This window comes from Lygodium microphyllum, chromosome 18 (assembly GCF_053477565.2).
Source record: "Lygodium microphyllum isolate KBCC chromosome 18, Lygodium_microphyllum_v1.1.10, whole genome shotgun sequence".
NCBI lineage: Eukaryota > Viridiplantae > Streptophyta > Polypodiopsida > Schizaeales > Lygodiaceae > Lygodium > Lygodium microphyllum.
In genome coordinates, this window is record NC_141152.1 from 136,367,724 (window position 1) to 136,395,714 (window position 27,991).

At 44.9% G+C, this 27,991-nt stretch overlaps 1 protein-coding gene across 4 annotated transcripts in view; it reads left to right on the forward strand.

Moving 5' to 3' along the window:
- Positions 1-27,991, forward strand: part of LOC148021421 (uncharacterized) — a 59,511-nt gene that overhangs the window by 27,020 nt on the left and 4,500 nt on the right. For all 4 annotated transcript variants that reach the window (XR_015694718.1, XM_087699290.1, XM_087699288.1 and 1 more), the window contains exon 3: positions 1,591-1,787. Coding sequence is in view for 3 of the 4 variants with exons in the window: in XM_087699290.1 (XP_087555416.1) it covers positions 1,591-1,787 (197 nt within the window). In the remaining variant the exon portion in view is untranslated. The remainder of the gene's footprint in view (positions 1-1,590; positions 1,788-27,991) is intronic.

Sequence of the window (27,991 nt, forward strand, 5' to 3'; positions counted from 1 at the left end):
TTCTGTTTGATACGGGTGAGCTCCTCGGTTATGCTAGGTTGAATTTCTCCTTCCTCTAGCTTGGGGCTGAGCTGAATGTCAATTAGTAGCCGCCTAAGTGATTGAATCTCCCCATCTTGGGCTTCTATCTTCAATTCCAGCTTTTTAATCTTATCGTTCAGCTACCTGTTCACTATGTTTAGTCCGTTGTCATACTCCTTCTTGACTCTGTTGATGGCATTGGTAATCATTTGCTCTATTTGGACCTTCTCCATTTTGGGGGAAAACTCTGTTTGGTTGTGTTGGGTCTGTGGGGGAGCTCGATTCAGAGTTCAGAATAGAGGGTAACCATTTCAGTGTATGTGAGGAACAATGACGCGGCAGAGACGGGCCGGGGTAGTGGCGTGGTCTCCCAACAGTGATATGATTGGACGTTCAACCAAGTGATGTGGTGGATTGACGGGGCGGTGACGGTAGTGACAGGCGGCAGGTAGGTGGCAGTGATCACGACCGTGACGGGGCAGTGGCGGTGGTAATAGGCGGCATGCGTAGTGATCGTCGACAGGGCAGTGATGTGATGGCTGGCAATATGTCTAACGTGACGGGGGGTGATGATGGCCGGCAGTGATGGGGGGTGATGGTTGGCAATGATGGGGGTAGTGACGGGGGGGTGACAGGGGCAGTGAGAGAGAGAGAGAGAGACGGGGTAGGTTGGAAGATATTGTGGTCTAGTCTTCATAGGCCAAAAATAGCATGTTTTTTGGTATGAATTGGTATGGATACGTATGGTACTGTGTGAACTAGTTTGTACGTATTACGAATGCACCTATGCTCATGTATTCATCCTATTAGCTCAAGTGACATGGCTATTTTAGCTCTAAACATGTGTTCTATTATCTATAATCCAAAATAACCAAGTTTTGTTTTTTTGTTTTTGTTTTTTTTCGTACTAATATCGTACAATACCTTACAAAATCGTAAGGTACCAATTAGTACCATATTTTATCATACCGTACCGTATCGTACTTGACAACCTTGGCTGATCCTCTTTGAAGTGATTTTGACATTTAAGTTCGGGTCATAAGGCAAACACAAAGGAAACTCTAAGTGTGAGCCTAGTAGAACTTGTAGGTCCCTCTAGGATGGAATCCGGTGGAAGGAGACTCACCCCTCAGCGCATCAGCAGAGTGGCCTTGGAATACATCATAGCTGGGATCATGTTCTGACTTTGAGATTTAGAGAGGAGCCATTGTAGCTAGATATCTTGTACTTACAGTTTTTAGACTAAGAGATCTTTAGGTATTATCCTTATAGTAGGATGCATTTTTCTTTCACCTTCACGATGACATGACATTGGACACAGATGTACTTTGGTTTTGTCTCATAGGCCACATTAGCCTTTAGTAGATGTTAATACATCTCTCTCTCTACGCCAAATGTAGTAGTAGTTATGGTAATAAGTGCTGTTTTGTTTGCATTCCAATAAACTTAAGATTCTTTTGAAAACATTTATTTTTGGGTTTTTTTCGTACTGCATGTGCTGTGGGAGCTCGTAAATACACCATCTGACATTTCATTTCATAGATTATATATATTTTTTTGATTTTGCAGTGGGACACTAGTGAGGAGATAGCTGAGAGCTCTGAGGATAAGTCACCATCATTATCCAGGCAAGTACGTCTGCCAAAATTGCAGAGACGACAGAGCTTATCAAAACCAGGCCTTGTATCTACACGCAATGCACCGAGGAGAAAATTTAGACGATGGACTCAGGAAGAGGAAAATATTTTGAAGAAAGAAGTTGCAAGGTTGGTTTTTGTAGTTACTTTTATTGTGCAGTTGTTGTTCTGCATCAAAGATAGGTGATGAGACCTTCGGTTGAGGAAAATTTGTTTCCAACATATTTTTTACTTCATCAGAAACAGCTTGAATATTAGTTGAAACTTCAAATTAAAAAGTTTTTAGAGTATCTCAAAAAAGTCTACTCTATCTAGGTCACAGGTGTTTATCTTGAAAATTTGAATGCAAGATGGCTGGGTAGATTTACTTGTCAGATGGTTGAGCGTGTTTTTATTGATCAATCATAAGTAGCAGTTGGATTGTTTGCTCCTTGGCTAGCCTTGTTGGCCTGACTATTGTAATTTTCAAGAAGGAAGGAGAACTTGTTAGCCTGCTCTATTTTTATTCTCAGTCTGTCATCTCCTGGTTGTGAGCTCCTGTCAGAGTCTAGCAGGAGACAGAGGAGCTCTGTCAGTTTTGTCTCTGCTGTTTTTGTCTGCATTCCCTTCTCGGGTGTCACTCAGCCCAAAATGGGCCTTTTTGTGTGCAGTCGGCCCATATTTGGGCAGGTCAGCCAGTTTGGGCAGGTCGGTCAGTTTTTCTGGCTTGGGGCTATTTATAGCAGCCCCCCGCAGCCCCCCCCAGTCATTCTCTCTCACTCTTCTGCAGATTCAGCACACTCTCCCTCCTCTCCCACTCCGGCATTGGTGCTGCCATTGCTTTCAGTCTGTTCTGGTGCCCTCACTAACGCTCCGGGCTGTGTGCAGGGACTGATCAGTCCACTTTGGTGTATTCAGCATTTCATTTCAGTCAGTGCAAATTTTCTTTCTTCATTCCCTGCTTTCTCTCTCTCCTCCTCTGTGTTCGTGTTCTTCTTCCGTTGCGCACTCTCACATGGTATCATCGCCTGACTGAGAGCACGGAGGACCTAACCTTGTGGAGAGATACCTCACCCCTCTTCTGCTGCTGTCGCCTCATCTTCAACTGCCCAGGCGGCCCCTCCAGGTGGCCATTCTTCTTGCGTTTGCTGCACACGACTCCTCCAGAGGCTGCTACATCATCCAACGACCTCTTGCTTGCGTTTTCCATTAGGCGGCCCCTCTTTCAGCTGGGCGACACATCATCAGGCTGCGTTTCGCAGATCTGGTGGTCGTTACCACTCCTGACGGCTCATCTCCTACTGGCGACCCTCTTCCAGGCTGCATTTTGGTGCTGGCGGCTTCTGTTCTGGTGATCTTCATCAGCTACCTTTGCGTTTTGCAGATCCAGGTGTTTGTAGGCTATCACAGCCTGCGTTTTGGTGGTTGGTGACCATACTGCTGGTCATACTTCGGCTTTGGCACAGTTTTCTTTGGTGTTTGGTATTTTGCAGATTGAAAGATGTCTTACCAGTTTTCAGGCTTTGACGACTCAGAGGATGAGCTTCTTTCTCATCATTCCTCTGAGTGGAGGCGGGATTATCAGGAGTTTCGACTTTGGGAGGAGATTCCTCGCACTCGTCCCTCTTAAGTCCATGCATCTCAGAGGGTTCCATCTACCGTGAAGGTGCCTTCCGTGAAGACTGCTTCAGATGTGCGGATGCCTTCCTTGATTCCCTCTATTCAGGTGCCGATTCTCCCTTCCTTTCCGAAGGAAGATAAGTTGGATGGTTCCAACTACTCCCTCTGGTCGTGCAAGGTGGAGTGCATTCTCGATACATTCGACCTATGGGAGCTTGTTTCTTCGCCCATCGACCGTCCCCCTGTGGATTCGTCAAATGGCACCTCTATGGACCGTGCAGCCTTGTGGGATAGGCTCAACTCTTGAGCCCGTTCCTTTCTTTTTATGAGTTTACATGATTCCGTTCTTGTACATGTTCACAGGTTATAGACCGCGGCGGAAGTGTGGAAGAAGCTTGCGTCTTTGTATCAGCACAAGACGTTTGCCCATAAGATTTCCTTGGAGAAGAAGTTGCGGATGCTCAGTCTTGATGATTCTTCTTCTATGAAGGAGCACATCACGAAGATGGAGGACATGTGAGGCGAGCTAGCCTCTCTTGGTCGTGTGATATCGTCCGAGGATATGGATGATTCTGTTGTCTCAGCTGCCATCACCCCGCTATGATGTCTTCTACACCAGCCTCATCACCTCGAGGACCCGTGAGAAACTCCTATGGGAGGAACTTTTCCCGCTTGTCTTGAAGCATGACGAGCGACTCAAAGAGGTGGGTGCTAGTGGCTCCACCAAGGATTTTACTGCAGGTACAGGTGGCGGCAAGAAGAAGAAGCAACAGAAGGAGAAGGCCAAGGACAAGAAGGAGGAGGACAAGAAGGATGCGAAGGAGAAGAAGCCCAAATGTCCCCACTGTGGGAAGGGTACTCATCCCGAGGAGAAGTGTTGGCAGAAGTACCCCCATTTGAAGCCCAAGGAGAAGGACTCGAAGGCGGCCCCAGCCACAACATAGTCTGCGTTTGTGCATGTCTTTGTTGAGGAGGATACAACCCTAGCTTCTACCACTTAGGAGAAGCCTTGGCTTGTGGACAGTGGAGCATCTTCACATATGACCTTCCGACAGGATTGGCTTCAGGATCTTCGTTCCCGCGGGGGCACTATGACCATTGGTGACTATTCTACAGTTTCTGTTTGAGGCGTGGGGACTCTATCTATGTTTTCAGACAGGCGGTTTTCTTCCACTAAAGTTCTCTATGTACTTGATTTGGGCTTTAACCTATTGTCTGTGCATGGTCTTACTCAGCTAGGTATTCGAGTCATTTTTACACAGGATGCAGTCACAATGGAGGATGCTTCTACAGGTGATGCTCTTTGGACGGGTACACAGGAGGGTGGGCTTTATACGCTCACAGCCTTGGCTGCAAGGACTTCCCATGAGCTTGGGCTGCTTTGGCATGCTCGGTATAGTCATTTGAACCTCGATTCTATTCGGCGGGCTTCTCGAAGGAAGATGGTGGAGGGACTTCCAGATTTCCCTCCTCTTCACACTTTGTGCCCTAGTTGCTTGAGGGGCAAGCAACATAGGCAGCCTCACCCTCAGGTTGCCTCTAGGAGGGCTACTTCTCCACTTGAGTTGGTTCACACCGACCTTTGCGGACCTATGGGCATGGCCTTCCTTGGGAAGGCCAAGTATTTGATGCTGATTGTGGACGACTTCAGTCGTTATGTGTGGCCTTATTTCTTGGAGTATAAGAGCGAGGCGTACTCCCGTTTCTGCGAGTGGCAGGTGTTTGTGGAGATACAAACAACTTCCAAAGTTCGTGTCGTTCGAGCTGATCACAGTGGCGAGTTCACTTCTCACCTTTTCTCTCAGTTTTGCAGGGATCATGGCATTCGGGTGGAGTATTCCCATCCGAACACACCATCCGAGAATGGTGTGGTGGAGCGTGCGAATCGGACCATGGTGGAGATGGCCCGATCTATGCTGGAGCATAGGAGTCTTCCTCATTTCCTTTGGGCTAAGGCGGTGGTTACAACGGTGCATATTCACAACCGCTCTCCGACTTCGGCTTTACAGGACATGACTCCTTATGAGGCTTTCTTTGGGAAGAAGCCTTCCGTGTCCCACTTTCGCATCTTTGAGTGCGATGCTTTTGTCCATGTGGACAAGAAGAAGAGGAAGACGAAGCTCGACTCTAAGTCGAGAAAGCTTATCTTCGTGGGCTATAGCACGACCACGAAGGGATATCGGCTCTACGACCCGACGACACGGAAGATTGAGGTGAGCAGGGATGTGATCTTTGATGAGGCTTCGGCCTCCGAGGATCCGATTGATGGTTCTATTACAGGTGCTTCTTTGACATTGCCGGAAACCCGCCCCCCCCCCCCCCCCCCCTCCTTCTCTTCCTTCCAAGATGCCCCTTAGTACCCCTTCATTTCCTCCTTCTACTACGGCTTCCCTTCCCCCTTTGACGGATGTGACTCCTTCTTCTACGAGTTCTTCCACCCCTTCAGACTCCCCTCAGGAGTCTTCTCGGGATACACAGCCTTCTTCAGGTGAGGAGGATCTACCTTCACTTGGTGAGGGGGAGTCCCTCTTCGACACGGGTGCTTTGCAGGTTCCGGAGACTACTCGGTCTCCCTCGCAACAGGAGGAGTCTCTTAGGATTCCCTTATGGTATCTCCGTCTCATGCAAGATTCAGGTGTTACTCACTTTCCTGCTTCTTCTACAGGTCCACGCAGATCAGCCCGCTTATAGGCCCAGCGGGATAGTTCACTATGTGTGAACTATGCTCTTATGTCTCAGATTCTTCAGGATTCCGAGCCTTCCACTGTGGAGGAGGCTCTTGCACAGGATATTTGGAGATAGGCTATGCAGGCCGAGCTCGATTCCATCGAGCGAAACCATACTTGGGAGCTTGTACCGCATCCCAAGAAACGGAAGGTGACAGGTGTGAAATGGGTCTTTAAGACCAAGTATCTTGCAGATGGCTCCTTGGACAAGCATAAGGCTAGGCTTGTTGCCAAGGGTTTTGCACAGCGAGCAGGATTGGACTACTTCGAGACTTTTGCTCCTACAGCTCGGATGTCTACCATTCGAGTTATTTTGGCTCTTGCAGCTCACTACCGTTGGCCTGTTTATGAGATGGACGTCAAGTCAGCCTTTCTGAATGGCGTCCTTGAGGAGGAGATTTATGTTTCACAGCCTCCTAGTTTTCTTGTGCAGGGGAAGGAGGATCATGTCTACAGGCTGCGGAAGGCCCTTTATGGCCTGAAGCAGGCTCCTCGTGCTTGGTACCAGAGGATTGACCGCTTCTTTCTACAGAGTGGCTTTCAGCGCTCTGATCATGATCCCAACCTCTACTTACGGGTTGTGGGTTCTCTTTGTGTTTTCCTTATTTTGTATGTCGATGATCTAATCATTACAGGGAGCGATACTCAGCAGGTGGAGCATACTCGGTCCATTTTTCAGCAGGAGTTTGACATAACGGATCTAGGGATCCTTCACTTCTTTCTAAGACTGGAGATCTATCAGATGGCACAGGGCATCTTTATCTCGCAGCACAGGTACATCTCCGAGCTTCTTTCGGAGTTTGATATGGTCGCGTGTCGGCCTATTTCTTGCCCCATGGACCCTGAGTCCAAGCTTTTGGCAGATGGAGTCCCCCTTACAGATGCCACTCGTTACAGGTGTCTTGTAGGCTTTCTCATGTGGCTGCTTCACACTCAGCCGAATATCTCTTTTGTGGTGGCTTTGTTGTCTTCTTTTATGAAGACTCCTACACAGGATCACTGGAAGGGAGCCTTGCGTGTTCTTCGGTATTTACAGGGGACTCGATCCTACGGGATCATGTATGGAGATGGGATCACCCTTTCTAGATGGAGTGATTCTGATTGGGCAGGTGATGTGGATTCAAGACGATCCAATACCGGTTATGCTTTCACCCTTGGATCCGGTGCTGTCTCTTGGAGCAGCAAGAAGCAGCCTACTGTGGCACTTTCTTCTACAGAGGCTGAGTATCGGGCCCTCTGTTCGACCGCTATGGAGGCAGTTTGGCTCCGTCGCTTGCTGGCGGAGATTGGCTTTTCCCAGACAAGACTTACGGAGCTGCGCGTGGACAACCAGAGTGCCCTTGCTCTGGCGAAGAACCCGGTGTTTCATGCTCGCACGAAGCACATTGAGGTTTAGTATCACTTTGTTCGAGAGCGGATCGTGGATTCGGAGCTGGTGGTGGCCTATTGTCCCACGGCAGCCAATGCGGCTGATCTCTTCACGAAGCCTTTGCCTCAGGCTTCTTTGCTTCATCACATGTAGTTATTAGGTCTTCAGACCCTCCCAGGATCTGAGAGGGGGTGTTAGCCTGCTCTATTTTTATTCTCAGTCTGTCATCTCCTGGTTGTGAGCTCCTGTCAGAGTCTGGCAGGAGACAGAGGAGCTCTGTGAGTTTTCTCTCTGCTGTTTTTGTCTGCATTCCCTTCTCGGGTGTCACTCAGCCCAAAATGGGCCTTTTTGTGTGCAATTGGCCCATATTTGGGCAGGTCGGCCAGTTTTTCTGGCTTGGGGCTATTTATAGCAGCCCCCCGCAGCCCCCCCCAGTCATTCTCTCTCACTCTTCTGCAGATTCAGCACACTCTCCCTCCTCTCCCACTCCGGCATTGGTGCTGCCATTGCTTTCAGTCTGTTCTGGTGCCCTCACTGATGCTCCGGGCTGCGTGCAGGGACTGATCAGTCCACTTTGGTGTATTCAGCATTTCATTTCAGTCAGTGCAGATTTTCTTCCTTCATTCCCTGCTTTCTCTCTCTCCTCCTCTGTGTTCGTGTTCTTCTTCCGTTGCGCACTCTCACAGAACTAAGAGGCTTATGGTGTTAAGATCCTTTTGAGGCATTGGCATGGGGTCTTGAATCATGGCAGCTGAGATGAAGATGATAGACTGCCCAGCAATTCTACAGCTTGCCTGTGTGCATAGTCTCTCTCTATTCTTATTCTCTTGTTTGCACCTTTTCATGTCTTGTGCATATGTGTTCGCTTGTACTGGTATCCAGCGTCCTAACAGATTTTGCGGCTGCATTTTGAGGCTTGAACAGATTGTCTGACTAACCTCTCTGAGTCTTCTGCTCAGTATTCACATAAATTTTTATTACCACTATCAGTAGGGTCAAAACAGTAGGTTACATGTCTTTTTGTGTTAGGCCATGGAACTTCCACAGAAGACAATGGTGACACTGATCCAATCATTAGAACTGGTCAGCAGAAGCTCAATATACCCAAGAAGGAATGAATGGTAAATCTATGTATGAGTACAATATACGCGCTTGAAAGCCTTGGTATATCTGCATGTCTATGGTTGAAGTACAATATGATTTGAACAAGAAAGAAAGATCTCTTAACGCCTACAAAAGGCCAAAGTGGTCCATGAGACTGGAATAAACAGTACAAGTGGGTTATGATCTCCTCATGAGTACAAAAGTTTAAAACCAGCTAGCATCCAAAAGGAATTGTTAGATTGTGGAAATTATGATAGTCAAAAGGGCTATGGAAAGCTTGATAAAGCTGTAAATCTGTAAAACTGTAAACGTGAAAGCTCCTATATCTATGAAAAGTTAAAAAGTGATGAAAATTATTCTAATCCCAAGAAAAGATTGGAGTAGTGGCATCCCAAGGTCAGTCTTGCCTCCAGTATCCATCTCATGGGTTGTGTCAAATCTGTTGTACCATGTTGGGGTCAGGTATCTTAATGGATACTGCCTATGGTGAGTAATGATGGCTTGGATCTGTCAGCGGTGAGGGTAGTGAGCCATGTCCCAAGGGGTCTGCACATTTGAGGCTTTGTGACACAGGCTGTTCATATAGGTTTGTTGTATAATGAAGGTGTCCTCCAATAGATGCAGAAAATGTGCTTTGATAATGGATCATCTTCTTGCCAAGTTGTTGTATTGGATTCGCTCAAGAGTGTCAAGCCACACAATATCCATCCCAATTGCTTGGTTTAGCTTTGGATAGTTGAGTGAGAGTGAGGAAAATCCAAAACTACCACCATCTTGTTTCCATGTAAGCTCATCTAGGTACTCATTTGGCCATACCAACACCATGTGTCACCCTTTGCTGGCAACTACTTGGAAGATTTGAGTGCCTTGTGAGAATATCGTAGTATGGGAGGTCCCATAACCTATGGAGGAATGTTATAGCTTTGGAAGAGAGAGCCTTTGTTACGAGAGTGCTATACCTAGCTTTGCTTTGATGATCTTGTGGGATATTGATGACATGTTGTTAGTCATGCATGCTATCATCATCACCAGTGGTCTCTCTATGGTTCTGTTAGTAGTTTTGTCAGCTCATGAGTGAGTTTGGGCATGTGATTTAGTGGGCCAGGTTAGGCATTGTAGTGATTTTAGGCATTTTTTGCATGTCATTATAATGGTGATTTTGACATTTATTGCTGGCCGACCAGCATTTAATGCTGGCCAACTTGATCATATTGAGGGCATATTTTTATACTATATATTCAAGCCCCCTACACAATTATTCATCACTTGTAGATTCCAGTATAAGCCCTGTTGGAGAGAGGGAGTTGGTGCCAGTGCCCACACAGCCAATGACTCATAATTGTATATGATTGATTGTCTCATGTTCGGTATAGAGATTCAATTTCCCGAGCATATCTTTTGAGTTCCCCTTATGCAGTGTTTCTTCTTTTCTTCTGTTTTCTATTCTCTCTTGTGTTGTGCAGTCTATTACAACAGTCTTCTACACTTCCATTGTTGCATCCACTTCTAACATGGTATCAGACGTCCATGTTTGGGCTATGGGTGCTGTTTTCTGCTGTGGACACTCTGCCCTCATGGTTTTCTGGTGCTGATCAAATGAAAAACTGAAGTGGAGGGACTCCGTGAAATGGAGCAAATCAGAGGTCAGGAGCTACATGTTATCTTCTCCTCCATTATTCTTCTTCCATTCTCAGAGTCAACTACTATAAGTGGTATCCTCCAAAGATAGATACCCCTAACTTTAGGACACTTTACATATGCTTCTATTTTAGATACATACATCTATAGGATATGGCTTAGGATATGTCGTATTTATCAACACTCCCCCTCAAGCTCAGAATGAGCTTGCACACATAAGATTCCAAGTGCACTCCTGAAGTACTCAAACTTATCTTTACCTAATGCTTTGGTAAAGATATCAGCAACTTGGTCATTTGTTTTCACATAGACCAAGTCAATCTCTCCATCAATGACTTTTTCTCTAATGAAATGATAGTGCACTTCTATGTATTTTGTCCTTGCATGGTAGACTGGGTTCTTTGCCAACATAATGCTGCTAACATTGCCACAATACATAATGACTCCACCATCAATCTCTATACCCATGTCATATGAGATCAATCTCAGCCATGTCTGCTCACATGATGCCAATGCAATGGCTCTATATTCTGCTTCAGTGCTTGATAGAGCAACTGTAGGTTGCTTCTTACTGCTCCAACTTACCATGGCTGATCCAAATGAGAATACATAGCCACTAGTAGATCTTCTATCCATAGAGCTACCTGCCTAGTCTGCATCTGAGTATCCAAACAATGTAGGCTTGATTCCTTTTTCATAAAACAAGCCAAATCCAGTTGTCTTCTTCACATACCTAAGAACTCTTCTCACTACATCCAAATGTGATTTGCATGGTTTTTGCATAAACTGACTTATCAATCCAACAGCATAACTCAAGTCTGGTCTTGTAATGGTCAAGTAGATAAGACTACCAACCATCTTTCTGAACATAGTGACATCCTCAACATAAGATCCATCATCCATAAACTTAACATTGTGATCCAATGGTATATCAACTGGTTTGCATCCTGTCATGCCATATTTTTCCAACATCTCCAATGCATATTGCCTTTGTATCAGCCATATACCATGAGGTGTGTCAATAACCTCAATACCCAAGAAGTATCTCAACAAACCAAGGTCCTTTATATCAAACTCATTATGTAACCCATGCTTGACTTCAGTAATCTCTTTCTCAAGTGTACCTGTAATAATGAGATCATCAACATAGATGACAACAACAACCATACCATCTTCTATATGCCTCACATAAAGTGAATAATCAGCTTTGCTCTGTTGAAATCCCATACTACATAAGAATTTGCTGATTCTATCACACCATGCTCTTGGTGCTTGCTTTAGTCCATATAAAGGCTTCTTCAACCTGCATACATAATGTGGGTATTTTGGATCCACATAGCCCTCTGGCTGATCCATGTACACTTCCTCTTCTAAGTTGCCATTCAAAAATGCATTTTTCACATTCATTTGATAAAGTTTCCAACCATAGATAGAAGCCAAAGCAATTATTGATCTCACTGTCGTCATTTTAGCTACTGGACTGAATGTTTCTTCATAGTTCAAACCATAAGTTCGTGCATATCCTTTTGCAACCAGCCTTGCTTTATACCTCTCAAGAGAACCATCCGACTTACATTTGACCTTATAAACCCATTTACATCCAGTGGATTTCTTGCCATGAGGTAATTTTACCAAATCCCAAGTCTTGTTTTTCCTTAATGCATCCATCTCTTTATCCATTGCTTGTCTCCACTCTTTGCTCTCTACCGCTTCTTCAAAGCAAGTAGGCTCCACATGTTGTACATAAGAAACCATGTATGCATAATGCATCTTCATGAACCCATTATAAGTCAATCTATCAACTAGATACCTTACCCTTTCTGACCTTCTCAATTGAGGTGCACTATCATGTGTCTCATCTCATCTTGCATGTGGTGGAATATGCTTTTCGTGCACTTCTAGTACCAGGTGTTTTAACATGTGGAATGCCATACTCGTCATCTATAGATTCATCTTCTGAATTTTCAGTCATAGGTCTCTTTCCTTTTGCAACTTCTGCACTCCTTTGTGCATTTCTCTACCACTCCATGGACTGTAGCTACCACTGCTTTTCACATTCTCTTGAGGTCCTAAAGCATCTTCCACATAGTGATTTTCAGACTTGTTTGCTGCAATTTTCCTTCCATAGCCATCATCATCATTGCTTTCATAGGAATCAATATCCACTGCAATTTTGGGCTTGTACCACGATTCATATTCACTGAATCTGACATCCCTGCTTATGTATACTTCCTTACTCACTGGATCATAGCATTTGTATTCCCTTCTTCCCATCAAGATATCCAAGGAAAATGCATTTTGTAGCCTTTGGTTCCATCTTCTTTCTCAAATTATCCGGAACATGAACATAACAAACACATCCAAAGACTCTAAGGTATGCAACAGTGAGTGTCCTGCCATACATTTTCTCATATGGTGACATATTATGAGTCAAGGCTGTAGGTGTTCTATTCATAATGTGAACTGCAGTATGCACTGCTTCTGTCCAATATGACAATGGCATGTTCATTTGGTTCATCATTGCCCTAGCAACCTCTACAATAATCCGATTCTTCCTTTCAGCCACACCATTTTGCTGAGGTGTGTACTTGCATGTCAATTGCCTTTTGATACCATGATCTCTCAAGAAGTCACAAAACTCATATGACATGTACTCTCCACCATTATCTGACCTCAAACATTTTATGTAGCATCCAAACTGCTTTTTAGCCATAGATTTAAATTCCAAGAACTTTTCAAATGCTTCACTTTTATGCTGCATAAAGTACACCCAAGTCATTTTGCTAAAATCATCAATGAAAGTGATGTAGAATCTACATCTTCCGCTCATGGAAACATTTTGACATGGGCCCCAAATATCTGAGTGTATTATTTCCAAAGGATAGCTGCTTATTCTCCCCCTCTTTGAAAATGCAATCTAGATTGCTTGCCAAATTGACAAGCCTCACATACATGATCAAAATTCACATATCCAAAATGCGGTAGACTACGGATTATCTGTCTCGATTGCATTTGCTTCAATCTTTGCAAATTGATATGACCAATCCTTCTATGCCATAATTCCACATCCTTATCTTGCCCATGTCCTCTCTCAACATACATAGAGTTTTGAATCACTGGAGTACCTGTATCCAAAGCAAATAATCTCCCTTTCTTTCTACCATGAGCAATCACCCTGCCAATTTTCCCATTATGGAACTCTTCAATGAAACATCCAAACTTATTGAATCTCACCTGCAATCCTTGATCTGTCATTTGACCAACCGATGCTAAGTTCTTAGTTATTGTGGGCACATAAAGTACATTACCAAGCTTGTTCTCAATCCCATCTTTAGTAATAAGTGGCACACTATCAATATGAGTAATTTTATGTAAAGTATCATCACCAGTGGCAACATATTCCTCATTGTGCATTTGCTCCTTGCTATCAAACCACTCAGCATGATGAGTCATGTGGTTTGTAGCTCTTGAATCCATAAACCAGTCATTCTCACGAAGAGGGTGAGTCATGCTCCCAAGCACATGCTCCATAGCAAATAGGTGACCTCTAGGCGATCCATCTCTAGGTCCATAACCTGTACCACCATAAGTGCCTACATAGTGGCCATATTGGGTCCTTCCACGACCCCTATACATAGCATTCTGTTTCTGATAACAATCCCTCTCAAAGTGACTAAATTGCCCACAATAATGACAAGTGCCATCTCTCTATGAAGAAGGACTAGACCGTCCTCTACCTCTAGGGAAAGATCTCTCCCTGCCTCTATGCATGAAGTCACCACGACCAAAGTTACCTCTTCCACGAGCAAAACCATAATTACTACGACCAAGTGAAGAGCCTCTAGCTCTAGATGAGCTGCCACGACCTCTCTGGTGATAGAAAACACCATCTCTACCTGCATTTTTGCCACTACTAGATGCATTCAATCCCAACTTGATTTCTTCTGTAAGTAGCAATCCAATAAGCTCCTCAAAGTCAGGCATAGAGTCTCCTCTAACTGAAATAGAGGTATCCAAAGATTTGAAAGCTGGTCCAAGTCCATTTAGTGTCACTGACACTAAATTATCATCATCAATAGGTGCATTAATGGATGCAAGGTCTTCTGCAATTTGCTTGATTTCTGCCACATAGTCACTGATACTACGATTGGCTCTCTATGCACCATGTAATCTTTGCTTGAGTTGTATCTTACGAGCCTCTGTATATGTTCCATACATTTTTTCTATGATTTCCCATGCCTCCTTACAAGTACTTGCCTTTTTTATATGAGGAATCAAAACTTCTGAAATACATATGGAGATCCAATGCAAAACCTTCCTGTTCTTCCCTGTCCAATCCTTAGTACGCTTTCTTTTGCTCTTCAGTTGGATATTTAGGAACTTCTGGACATTCATCATCACCTGTTATGAGGTCCCATAGATATCTACCCATCAAAAAATTCTCCATCCTATAAAACCAAACACTATAATTGTCTTTAGTCAATTTGTCTCCCACAATCTGAGTGATCTGTGCTGGGTCAGACATTATGGCTGCTGCAAATTCAGAAAAAAATAGCTATACAAACTGTCCACAAATGATTTTCAGTAGTATGCCCCAATCCGGAACATTAATGGTCCAATCCGAGACCAAAAATAATAAAAATAGTCAAAAAATGCATGTAAAAATAGCTTCCAGCAATATGATTGTTATACATGTGTCCAAAATCTGTCATATACATCCATCCATGATGCCAACATGTCATACATTCAGTTCCCAACAAGAAACATCCAATTCGGATCCCAAACAATATCCGTATGACCCAAAATGCATCAAAACATGGGTCTAAAATTGATCATCTTCCTGCAAATTTTCTGCAGTTTTTTTGTGCCAAGCTGGAAGTACATATCAAGCTGAAGCTATAGAAAATTTCCCAGAATTTTCTGAGCAAAAAACGGCCTCCAAATAACTAGTTCAACTCTGCAAGACAGTAATGCAGTACAACTTCCCTTGAGCAAAACAGAACCCTGTTCAATGCTGCAAACACCCAAGAACACTGAAGGCCCTTGCATTGAGGCTGTATTGAGCAGAATTGTCTTGCAGTTGTTCCCACAATGGGCATGGCTGCTGCACTAGGAAGTTTCTTTGCAGAGTGTGCATTTATGTGTTTCAAAATCTGCCCCTTCTTATTCAGTTGAGAAAATGCATTCTTCTCAGTTCTGTACCTGTCCCCATATCAGCCAGTCCACAAACATTGCCACTTTCAGATTTGTTTGTGCCAAGGTGAAAACATTTCGTGGACCCTGTTCCAACTCCATCAGACTGCATACTCTCATGCCCTCGAGCACCTTTGTTAATATGAATAGTAGGATGCCATCTTTGAGGCCAAACATTGGCCTTGCAAGTTGATATATCACGTTGAGCAGTGGCAGCCTTATTTGCTTTTGAGTTAAGATTTTCTGAACTAGTAACTTCCTCAAAAAACCCCACGAGACCTCTTTCCCAAAGAGAGAAGGGCTTGATTCTGTGAATCATTGTCGGTGTTAGAATAGGAGCCGCTGCATCTTTGCTGTGGAGAGATGGCATCAGTAAACAACATCATCCTTGATCCTATCACTGTCACTCAGTATAGGATGCGTTGATCATGTTCAAGCACACATTGCAGTCTTACAACATTGATAAAGCATGTCGCACGTTCTACTTGCTGAAGCTTCCAACTCTAGCACAGACCGAATCATTTGAGTTACTGAAACCAATCAAACCTCATACTGTTGAAGTTAGGGGATCCTTCGGCCATGGTAAATGCAATGATACACGTGGTAGTGAGACCTGCTGAATCGATTCTGACGTCCCATCCAAATGAAAGATAGGCAAGTGAATGGGGTTCATCGATTAGCTTCATGGGTTGAAATCTGAAGGAAGCTAGTAGTTGCTTCTTTTCTCTCATTTGCATCTTTTCCTTGGGTGCCAGTTGCTTTGTCTGGAACTTTTATCTCCACTAAAGCTTCAGCAACACTACTGCACTGTCCCAAGGTGTCTTAGAATCTTAGAAACTGTTGAACATAAGACTGAGGGCCATCCTTTTTGGCTAATGAGCATAGTTCTTAAGCTTCTCATGACACGCTCTATGATTGAAGCTTCTTGTAAAGCCTTTGCTGCAGCACGAGATGCTGCTGAATGCCGTTGCATCGCTTCCTGCACGTTTCACACATATTATGATTGTTCAAGAGTCATTTTGGCGTGCACTTTTTGTTATTCCATTCCTCCTTGACAGTGGTCAAGAATCTTGTTTGTTAATGCTCTGATACCAAAATGAAAAACTGAAGTGGAGGGAGTTCGTGAGATAGAGTAAATAAGAGGTCAAGAGCTACATGTTATCTTCTCCTCCATTATTCTTCTTCCATTCTCAGAGTCAACTACTACAAGTGGTATCCTCCAAAGATAGATACCCCCAACTTAAGGACACTTTACATATGCTTCTATTTTAGATACGTACATCCATAGGGTATGGCTTAGGATATGTTGTATTTATCAACAGATCTGCCTTCATCTATCTGTTGCAGCTTGAGTGTCCGGTTTCTGGGTACTTTCAGCCTGTATTCAACCTTCAATTCTTCGCATTTTTAATGCTACAATTTGCGTTTTGATTTTCTGCAAATTTTAATACAGCATAACTGTGTTCAATGCTCTTGCTGCTTGTGTTTTTGTAGTAAGCATTTGCGTTTTCAGCATTTCATGCTCTTGTACACTGGTGGGCGACAATGTTTTCAGCCTCTGTCAGTCTTTGTTGACTATTGTCACTCTGATTCTCTTGGATTTTATAGATGTTTTGTGATCAGCTCCCCTTGACACTGCATGTGAACTCATACTTAGTGCAGTCTGTGTTGTGCTTGGTTGTACTCTCTCTCTCTCTCTCTCTCTATATATATATATATATATATATATATATATATATATATATATATATATATATATATATATACACACATATACTTTCTCTTCCTATCCTCTCTAGATGGCCCCTCCTTGTCATAGTAGCTAGAAACGTAAAAAACATTCAGAAACGAAACATCAGAAAGGTGTTTAATTGAGAATAACACGTTACATGTCCATTATTGACATATGTCAAAGTTTAGTCTTTAGACAAGCTATATCATCATTCAAACCTCAAACATCATGATTCATACATATAATACTCCAAATTGAAAATGAATCATGATAGATCATGTATAACTCATAAATGAGACTAGAGTCCTAGAATCAACTTTCGAGACATGAATTGGTACTACAGTGATAGAGTCTAGTGACTAACAAAAGTAAGTCTCTTATCCAAAATTAACTTTGGCAGGCTAAGAAGCCATTGCTGTTTACCTATGATAGAGAAACAAGAGTAATGGCAAGAGTGTAGAGAGATTAGTTAAAATCTCCACCTCCAATGGCTGACTTTGTTGGAAATTGCTAAGGAAGGATAAGAATAGGCTAGAGGATGAGAGAGAATGTTGAGAGGAGAGAAAATTTAGACTTATATTGTAAGAAAATGAAAGAAATCAACTACTGCCATGTCTAGACAACCATGAAAGCTGTCTCCACTAATGCAACATGCCGAATATGATGTTCAATGGCTGATTTTGTTGGAAATTGCTAAGGAAGGATAATAATAGGTTGGAGGATGAGATGCCTTGTTGTTTAACATTGAAGGTTTGGATTCTGCATATGCTATATGGGCTCGGCTAGAAGAATTATATGCACAGAAGAGTGCCGCAAGCAAAGTGTATTGGCTGAAAAAGCTCATGGATTTGCATACGAAAGAGGATACAGCAATGTCTACTCACTTGAGTGAGTTTAACTCTATTTTTAGCTAGCTGGTTGCCTTGAAGTTCTTAATTGATGAAGAATTTAAGGTTATGTTCTTGCTTTGCACTCTTCCAGAGAGTTGGGATACATGCAAGACTGCTATGAGCAATTCGAATGCGATTCTTTTGTATGTTGATGTAGAGAGTGCTCTACTCATGAAAGAAATGAATCGGCAGAACAATGCATCTAGTAATCTTCTAGTGCTTTGCATACTAGAGGCAGATCACAGCAAAAATGAAAATCTGATAGCAAGGGATGTAGTAAATCACGTAGCAAAGATGTTGAATGCCATCATTGTGGCAAGAAGGGTCACTTTAAACGCGACTGCTACAAATGGAAGAAAGAAAAAGGAAATGGCAAGAAGACAGATGATAGCAAGGAAGAGAAGAAAGAGAGTTAGCCTAAGAAGAGCAGTGTCAAAATTGAAGAGGTGAATGTAGTCACTCATGACAGTGACAGTGGGAATGACGCACTCTTTGTCTCTTCACACTTTGGTGCACATGCTTTACTTGCAGATACAGATGAGAACATACATACCTAGATTCTCGATTCAAGTGCTTCCTTTCATGTCACCCCTCATCGAGAGTGGTTCTCTGCCTATACAGGGGGTTGACATGGTGTTGTCCATCTTGGGAACAACTATGCATGTGACATTGCAGGTATTGACAGTGTGCAGTTACAGATTCAGCACGGCTCTGTCTTCACACTTCAGCATGTACGGTATATATCTCAGCTCAAGAAGAGCTTGATTAGCACAGGGCAGCTAGATGAAGATGGATTTTATATCACCTTTGGTGATGGGAAGTGGAAGATCTGTAAGGGATCTAGAGTGATTGACAGAGGTTGTAAAAGTGATACTTTGTATCCTCTCCATGTATCTAGTGTGAGTGATCATGTTGTTGCCGTGATCGAGCAGCCAAGCGTTCTTTCTGGCATGGCCGGTTGGGACACATGAGTCAAACAAGAATGAAAGTACTTTTTTGTTTGGGTTACTTGCCTTGTCTTTGTTATGCTGATGTTGACCATTGTGATTATTATATTTGGTAAACTTGCACAGACGTCTCATAAAAAGTCTCTTTCTTTGAAATCTTCTCCTCTAGAGTTAGTACATTCAGATGTATGTCATCTTTAGGAGGAAAGAAATATTTTGTCACTTTTATCCATGATGCTACACGAAAGGTATGGATTTATCCTAATCGTAGCAAAGATGAAGTACTTGACAAGTTCAAAAAATTCTTGGTATTGGTTGGAAATGAAAGTTATAAGACACTCAAGTGTCTTCGCTTTGATAATGGTGGGGAATATATGTCCAAGGCCTTTCAGGCATTTTGTGACAAGAAAGGGATAAAAAGGGAGCTCACTGCCCCTCATAATCTATCCCAAAATGGAGTTGCAGAGTGTATGAATTGGACCATACAGGATAAGGTCCGTACGATGCTGTCTCATGCTGCATTATTCCATGGTTTTTGGGTAGAGGCTGTTATGATAGCTGTACACTTAATTAATCGGTTATCAAACAGGTCTTGGGGGAGGGGAGGTGGCACAGTTCCCCAAGAAGCGTGGTCGGGCAAGCCACCTTCATATGCTCACTTGAAAGTGTTTGGTTGTGAGGCTTTTGTGCACATTCGTAAAGAAAAACGCAACAAACTTGAGCTAAAGTCCTGTAAATGCATTTTCCTAGGATATGGTGACAAGAGTGAAATGGGGTATAGACTGTGGGATCTCGAGAAAAGAAAAGCAGTATGCAGCAATGGTGTTATCTTCTCGGAAGATTGCATGCATAAACAGCTTGAAAAGACTGAGGAGGACTGTAGGGTTGTATTCTGGGAAGTACCTTTTGGACAGCAAAATGTGACCGTTGTACAACAGCAAATACTTGCTGTAAATGAATCTATAAATGCAGAAAATAATGCTGGAAATGCTCAGCCAGCTATTGCTCATGATAATTAGCCACTACATGTGCTGGAACAGCCAGGATAGCAAGCTGTTAATGTTGATTTGCAGGTTGAAATGCTAGGACAGCAAGCTGAAAATGCTCAACAACCAGCAAACAATGATCATTGGGTTAGGAGATCGTCTAGGGCTACTAGACAACCTGATAGATTCATTCCTGGTGCAAATAATGTGGCTGATTATGTCATGTTGACTGGCTGTGGTGAACCGTCTTGCTTCAAGGAAGCAATGGACAGACAGGACAACAAGAAATGGTATAAAGCCATGTTGTCAGAAATGGAATCTCTTAAGAAAAATGGCACTTGGGACTTGGTGCTGTTGCCTAAAGGGCAGAAAACACTTCCATGCAAATGGGTTTACAAGATGAAGGTCACTTCTGGTTTCTTATCAAAGTACAAAGCAAGATTGGTTGCAAAGGGGTACAAGCAGGAGCATGGAATTGACTTTGATGAAATTTTCTCTTCTGTAGTCAAGATGACTACATTGAGAACCATTTTGGGCTTGGTTGTAGCTGAAGATATGGAGCTCATACGGATGGATGTAAAGACTGCATTCTTACATGGTGATTTGCATGAGGACATATATATGTAGCAGCCTGAAGGTTTTGTTGAAAAAGGGAAAGAAAAGATGGTATGTAAACTCAAAAGTGGTCTGTATGGGCTGAAACAAGCACAAAGAGAATGGCATCATAAGTTTGATACATTTATGCAATCTCAAGGTTTCCATAGAAGTAAAGTGGATCACTGCTTGTACACTAAGAAGGCAGCAGATGGCAGCCTGATTATCTTGGTTCTGTATGTTGATGACATATTGATTGTTGGGAGGGATACTCATGCCTTGGATTCTTTGAAGTAAAGTCTTTATGGCAACTTTGATATGAAGGATCATTTTGATGCAAATCACATTCTTAGTTTCAAATACTCAGAGATAGGTCAAAAGGATTGCTCTATCTATCTCAGCAGGAGTATATCTCCAAAGTTTTGCAGTGTTTCAATATGGAGGGGGAAAAACAATTGGGGTTCCATTGCCTCCATATGTGAAACTCAGTGCAGAGAACAGCCCTACATTTGATGATGAGAAGGCTGAAATGGCCAAGATACCATATGCTTCAGCTGTTGGCTGTTAAATGTATGCTATGGTTGCTACACATCCTGACATTGCCTTTGCAGTGGGAGTGGTTAGCAGATACATGGCAAACCCTGGCAAGAAGCATTGGGATGCAGTGAAAGGTATTATGAGATACCTTAAGTACACAACGGAGTCGTGCATCTACTTTGGAAAGCAGAAGGCATTTGTTGTTGGCTTTGCGGATGCAAACTATGCTGGTCATGCAGATTGCAAAAAATCCACTTCTGGGTATGTGTTTACTTTCACAGGAGGAGTAGTCTCTTGGATCTCTAGGCTACAAGAGTGTGCTGCATTGTCTACTACAGAGGCAGAGTATGTGGCTGCCACTGAGGCATGCAAGGAGGCTTTATGGCTTTCACGTCTGGTGGGAGAGCTTGGTATCAAGAGTTACCTGTTCTTCATTGTGATAGTCAGAGTGTTATCATGCTAGCACCGAATCCTGTCTTTCATGCAAAGACAAAGCACATACAGGTGAAGTACCACTTCATTAGAGATGTACTTGATAGCAAGAGCATCGAGCTTGTCAAAGTGCATACAGATGATAATCCTGCAGACCTTCTCACGAAGAGTCTTCCAGCAGAGCGGTTTGCTCATTGCCGACAGATGATGGGAGTTGGATAGATGTATGTATTTCAGCTTTGTACATATCTAGACTTAGCTGATTCTTTTCTCCTCTTAAGGCACATTGCCTTTAGGTGGGAGGTTGTTGGGAATAAAGGCCTTGTGCCTTTAAATGTGCTCGGGTGTAAACACACCCTTAGCACTTGTACTTACACATATATATCTATCTAAAAACCTAAAGGTACACTCTCGTCATTGTACCCAAAAATCGTGTACATTCTTTGCTCTACTCTCTCTCACTCTCTTTGTCTCTCTGTGCCTAAGGAACAACGACTGTCTCGATCTTCGTGCTTCCCCGTCACTACACTGGTGCCAATGCCCGCATAGCCAATGACTCACTATTGTACGCGACTGTCTCGTGTTTAGTATATGGATTCCATTTCCCGAGCACATCTTTGAGCTCTCTTCCTTTGCAGTGTTCTTCTCTCTTTCTTTCTCTTTTGTTTGTGGTAAGTAATTTATTTTAGCACTTGTCTTGTCAGAGATCATAGCCTGTTTTCAGGCAGCAGGTGCAGGCAGCAGCTGCACAGTCCAGCTGCACAGTCGGACTGTGCAGTCGGACTGCCACGTGGCAGTCCGACTGCCTGCAGCCATTTTATTTCTGGCTGCGCCCTATTTTGGCGCCCCATCCTAGGCAGATTTTCGCCTATTTATTGCTGACGTTTTCAGCAGTCTGGCATTCATTCTCTGTCGCAGATTACAGACCGGTGCCGTGCAGATCTCTGTCTCTGTTCGCAGATTTCAGACAGCAGACAGTGCAGACTGCAGCAGACTTCGAGGTGGACAGCAGGTCGCATCGTCGAGGTGGAGACACGCAGTCCAGCGCACTGCGCCCGTGTATATCTTTGTATTCAGCATTCTTTATACAGCAGATCTTCAGTGTACACTGTCTCTTTCTCTCCCTTCTCTCTCTGCGTTCTCTCACTCTCAGTCCTACGCTTCCGCACCGCTGCACTCTGACATGGTATCAGAGCAGTGTTTGAGGGCTGACTGAGCGCAGAATCAACCTGAAGTGGAGTTTCCATCGCGACACAAATTTGCGTTTTTTGCGTTTAAGGGCAGACAGGAGGGCTGCGCCTTGGAACAAGGCTGAAACGAGTGTGGGCGCACAGGAAAGGAGTACAGGTGGTGGATTTGCTGCTGTTTACTGCTGTTTGTCGCGGAGAAAGTTTGAGTTTTCAACCTAAAAGTGCAGGATTTGCTTTTTCATCGCCTCCGGCGGGTGAAGGAGCTTCGGGACGCTGAAGAGCCTTAGCAGGCTGAGTCTACTCAGTCAGAGGGGGCTGCTTTTGCGTTTGAGAAGGCATTGCAGGTGAAGATGTCTACAGAGATGGACTTGGAGTTCCAGGCGATTATGGACCGGAAGGTGCCTGTCCTACCGGCTCTTCCTACAGATCAGAAGCTCGACGGCGACAACTACCGCATTTGGCGCGTTATGATGTTGGCCATTCTGGAGTCCTATGATTTGGCGGAGTTGGTTCAGGAAGATATTGACCGGCCCTCGGTAAGAGATGAGTCCAAACTCTCTTCCGATGCTCGTGCGGAGTTGGCCAGGGCCCAGTCTCATTGGGACAAACTGAATGCCCGGATTCGATCCTTTCTCTTTCTATCATGCACTACAGCCGTGATCGCTCACATCGAGCACTTGACGGTGGCTCGTGAGATATGGCTGGAGCTTGATCAAATGTACAATCGGATGACCCTGATGAAGAGGGTTTCTTTGGAGGTACAGATGCGGACCTTGTCCGTCAATAAGTCTTCTTCGCTAAGGGAACACATTAACAAGCTAAGGCAGCTACAGATGCAGGTTCAGAATGCGGGGAAGCCCATCTCCTCCGAAGACATGGCGATTACACTTTTGTCCCAGTTGCCGCCACGATTCGGTACATTTTACTCTGCCCTTATTGCTTCGGGGCGAGAGTCTACTCTTCGGTGGGAGGAGTTGGTTCCTATGGTCTTGGACCAAGAGGAACAGTTAAAGGGACAGAATGCTTCCAAGACGGAGGCGTTGACAGGTCAAGCCTCTCAGAAGAAGGGGAAGGACCAAAAGAAGAAGAAGGGGGATAACAAGTCCAAGAAGGACAAGGAGAAGGACAAGGACAAAGACTCCACATGCCATATTTGTGGAAAGACTGGCCATTGGAAGAAGGATTGCCCTGACAAAGACTCGAAGGACACCAAGAAGAAGGAAACCAAGGATTCTGGAGCGGTGGCTGCACCCTCATCAGCTGCATTTCTACACTTAGTCGTCATTGAGGACGCTTCACCGAATGCTTCTGATGCTGCGATGGCGGCTTCCCAATCTCGAGAGTGGATTATTGATAGTGGTGCCTCACGGCACATGACTCCTTCATCAGATGGTGTTGCCCAGCTGCGACCTTCGCGTGGGCAGGTTCTCATTGGAGACAGCTCTTCAGTTTCTATTGCAGGTCGGGGTAAGATGCAGCTTATTCCCGATGGACGAGGTGGCACCCATACTTCAGAGGTTTTGCATGTACCAGGCTTGGGGTACCATCTCCTTTCAGTTCATAAGATTTGTTCCCTTGGTCTTCTGGTGGAGTTTGACAGTTCTACAGTGCGAGTCCTTGATCGTGAATCGAGGAAGGTTCTATCATCTGGATATGAGGAGAACGGCATTTACAAACTGAAGTCTTCCACTGCCCTCTCTACTCTTCTTCTTACCTCACAGTCACAGTCTGAATTATGGCATGCTAGGTATGGTCACCTGAACTATGACTATCTTCGGAAGGCGTCACGGGGACAGCTTGTTCGAGGGTTGCCGGATATAGTGGTGAGCCAGCAGCCATGTGTCTCCTGCATAAGGGGGAAGCAGCATAGGGATGCTATTCCCCACACCGCTTCGCGGCGGTCTACTTCACCGATGGAGTTAGTATCTACGGATCTATGTGGCCCTATGAGGAATGAGTCCCTGCGTGGGAGCTCGTACTTCATGCTGATCGTGGATGACTATAGCAGGATGACATGGGCCTACTTTTTGGCACTAAAATCAGAAGCTTTCTCGCACTTCAAGGATTGGCTTCTCTTTGAGGAGAACCGATCAGGCCGGAAGTTGAAGACCTTGCGATCCGACAAGGGAGGTGAATTTGTCTCTAATGAATTTGCTCGGTTTTGTGCAGATAGAGGAATTCACCAGGAGTTTGCCAATACGAATACTCCACAAGAAAATGGTATTCTCGAACGGAAGAACCGTAGTGTGATCGAGATGGCGCGCACCATGATGGAGCACCGACAGACCCCCCAGGTTCTGTGGGCCGAGGCTGTGGCTACTGCAGTCCACATTCTTAACCGATCTCCTACTTCGGCCGTGGAAGGGATGACTCCATTTGAGGCGTATTTTGGGTCGAAGCCAGATGTTTCTTACTTTCGGGTCTTTGGGTGTGATGCCTATGTTCACATTCCCAAAGCTCACCGTGACAAATTCGAAGCGGCTTCCCGCAAACAGGTATTTGTTAGCTACAGCTCCCAGTCCCAAGGCTACCGACTCTATGATCCCGTCAAGCGGGATGTATATACTAGCCGTGATGTGCGGTTTGTGGAGGTTCCGGCTTCTTCAACGGGTGAGGAGCATCCCGTTCTTGGAGATCCAGGGGAGAGTTTGGCTCCTTCTACAATTCCACTGGAGCCTGTGCCGTTTGATTATGATTCTGTTTCTGACACAGAGTCTACTGTTCCACCGGATCCTTCTGAGGAGTTACCACTGGTGGACATTCCAGAGTCTTCTACTGATGGAGAACGACGAGGGGAGGTTCGGCCTCCTCCTCGCTGGGCCCGTGACACACTCCGTGATTCAGGGATTGAGGGGGTTCCTGAGGAGTGGGGACCGCAGGATGGTCCGCGGCGGTCACGGAGGCACCAGGCGCATTCTTCGGAGCTTGTGTGCTCCAATTATTGTTTGATGTCCCGAGTTATGCAGGATCGAGAGCCCACCTCCGTGAAGGAGGCTTTACAGTCCGCCCCATGGAAGAAAGCTATGGAAGCTGAGTTGGAGGCTATTGAGAGGAATGACACTTGGTCACTTGTGCCACGCCCCCCGAAGAAGAAGGTGATTGGAGTCAAGTGGGTCTTTAAGACCAAATATCTCAGTGATGGTACTTTGGATAAGCACAAGGCTCGCCTTGTTGCTAAGGGTTTTGCCCAGCGCCCAGGGATTGACTGTCATGACACCTTTGCCCCTACAGCTCGTATGGCAACCATTAGAGCTGTTCTTGCTTTGTCTGGCCATAGGAGATGGCCTGTTTATCAGCTGGATGTGAAGTCGGCCTTCCTGAATGGTGATTTGAAGGAGGAGATCTACGTTGAGCAGCCTCCTGGCTTTGGTTCTTCAGATGGGAAAGTCTACAGGTTGAAGAAGGCCCTGTATGGTCTCAAGCAGGCCCCGCGAGCTTGGAACGAGAAGATTGATTCGTTCCTCCAATCTCAGTTGGGATATCGGCGGTCCAAGGCCGATCCTCAGCTGTATGTTCACACTTCCGAGGATGGTTGTGTGCTGTTTGTATTATATGTTGATGATTTGATTGTCACAGGTGATGATGCACAGCAGGTCCAGGAGACAAAGTCAGCTTTACATCGGACGTTCGAGATGACGGATTTGGGGCTACTCCATTTCTTTTTAGGACATGAGATTTTTCAGTCTCAGAGGGGGATCTTTCTCTCCCAACAGAGATATGTTCAGGAGCTCTTGGTGTCTTTTGAGATGGAAGATTGTCGGGCCCTTTCTACTCCTATGGATCCGAACTGGAAGGCCACTTCCCATTCAGCTTCTCCTTTGGCGGATGCTTCCCGCTATCGACAGTTGATAGGGTCTTTGATTTGGCTTCTCAACACCAGGGTTGATCTATGTTTTGCTGTTGGGCTCTTGGCAGGGTTCATGAGTGAACCTAAGACGGTGCATTGGCAGGCTGCTCAGAGGATACTTCGGTATCTGAGGGGGACGTCTGATTTGGGGATTCATTACCCCGCAGGGACAGATGGGTCAGATCTTGTACTTGCAGGTTGGAGCGACTCGGATTGGGCCGGTGACGTGGACCACAGGCAGTCTACAACAGGTTACTGCTTTACTTTGGGTGCAGGAGTTATTTCATGGAGTAGCAAGAAGCAGCCCACGGTAGCCCTTTCGTCTACTGAGGCGGAGTATCGGGCCGCGTCTTCCACCACATGCGAGGTTGTGTGGCTTTGGAGACTGTTGGAGGAGCTTGGGTGCCCCCAGACTCGTCCTACATTGCTGCGATGTGACAATGAGAGTTGCATTGCCTTGGCAAGGAGCCCTGTTTTTCATGCCCAGACGAAGCACATTGAGATCCAGTACCACTTCATCCGAGAAAAGCTTCTGGATGAGACCATCACTGTGGAGTATTGCAAGACGGAGGATAATCTTGCGGATTTGTTTACGAAGGCGCTTCCTCAGGCTCTACTTCGGCAACATTCCAGATCCCTCAGGCTTCTGCCCTGTCCAGGCTCTGAGAGGGGGTGTCAGAGATCATAGCCTGTTTTCAGGCAGCAGGTGCAGGCAGCAGCTGCACAGTCCAGCTGCACAGTCGGACTGTGCAGTCGGACTGCCACGTGGCAGTCCGACTGCCTGCAGCCATTTTATTTCTGGCTGCGCCCTATTTTGGCGCCCCATCCTAGGCAGATTTTCGCCTATTTATTGCTGACGTTTTCAGCAGTCTGGCATTCATTCTCTGTCGCAGATTACAGACCGGTGCCGTGCAGATCTCTGTCTCTGTTCGCAGATTTCAGACAGCAGACAGTGCAGACTGCAGCAGACTTCGAGGTGGACAGCAGGTCGCATCGTCGAGGTGGAGACACGCAGTCCAGCGCACTGCGCCCGTGTATATCTTTGTATTCAGCATTCTTTATACAGCAGATCTTCAGTGTACACTGTCTCTTTCTCTCCCTTCTCTCTCTGCGTTCTCTCACTCTCAGTCCTACGCTTCCGCACCGCTGCACTCTGACATGTCTATGCTTCCATTGCTGCACCACTTCTGACATGGTATCAGATTGTAGGGTCTAGGTTCATGCTGCTGGTTTCTTTGCTGATTTCAGGCATTCCCCTTCTTTGGTGATTCGGAGCCGACCTGTTTGCTGCTGTCCACCATGCAGATTTTCTTCTGTTTTTTCTGCGTTTGTTACATCTACTGCAGTGTCAGCTGATTCAGCCCTCCCTGGATAAGTGTTTTCAGGTTGTGCCCACCTGGCTACCTTTGGCAGCTCTTGTATTGCTGTCACATGTTGTTTTTCACTTAGATTTCCTGCTTTTTCAGCATCTGACAATTCTCCACTCCTGGGCGACATCTTTGGACTGATTTCTTTGCAGACTTTGGTACTGATAGCATTGTGTTTTTTG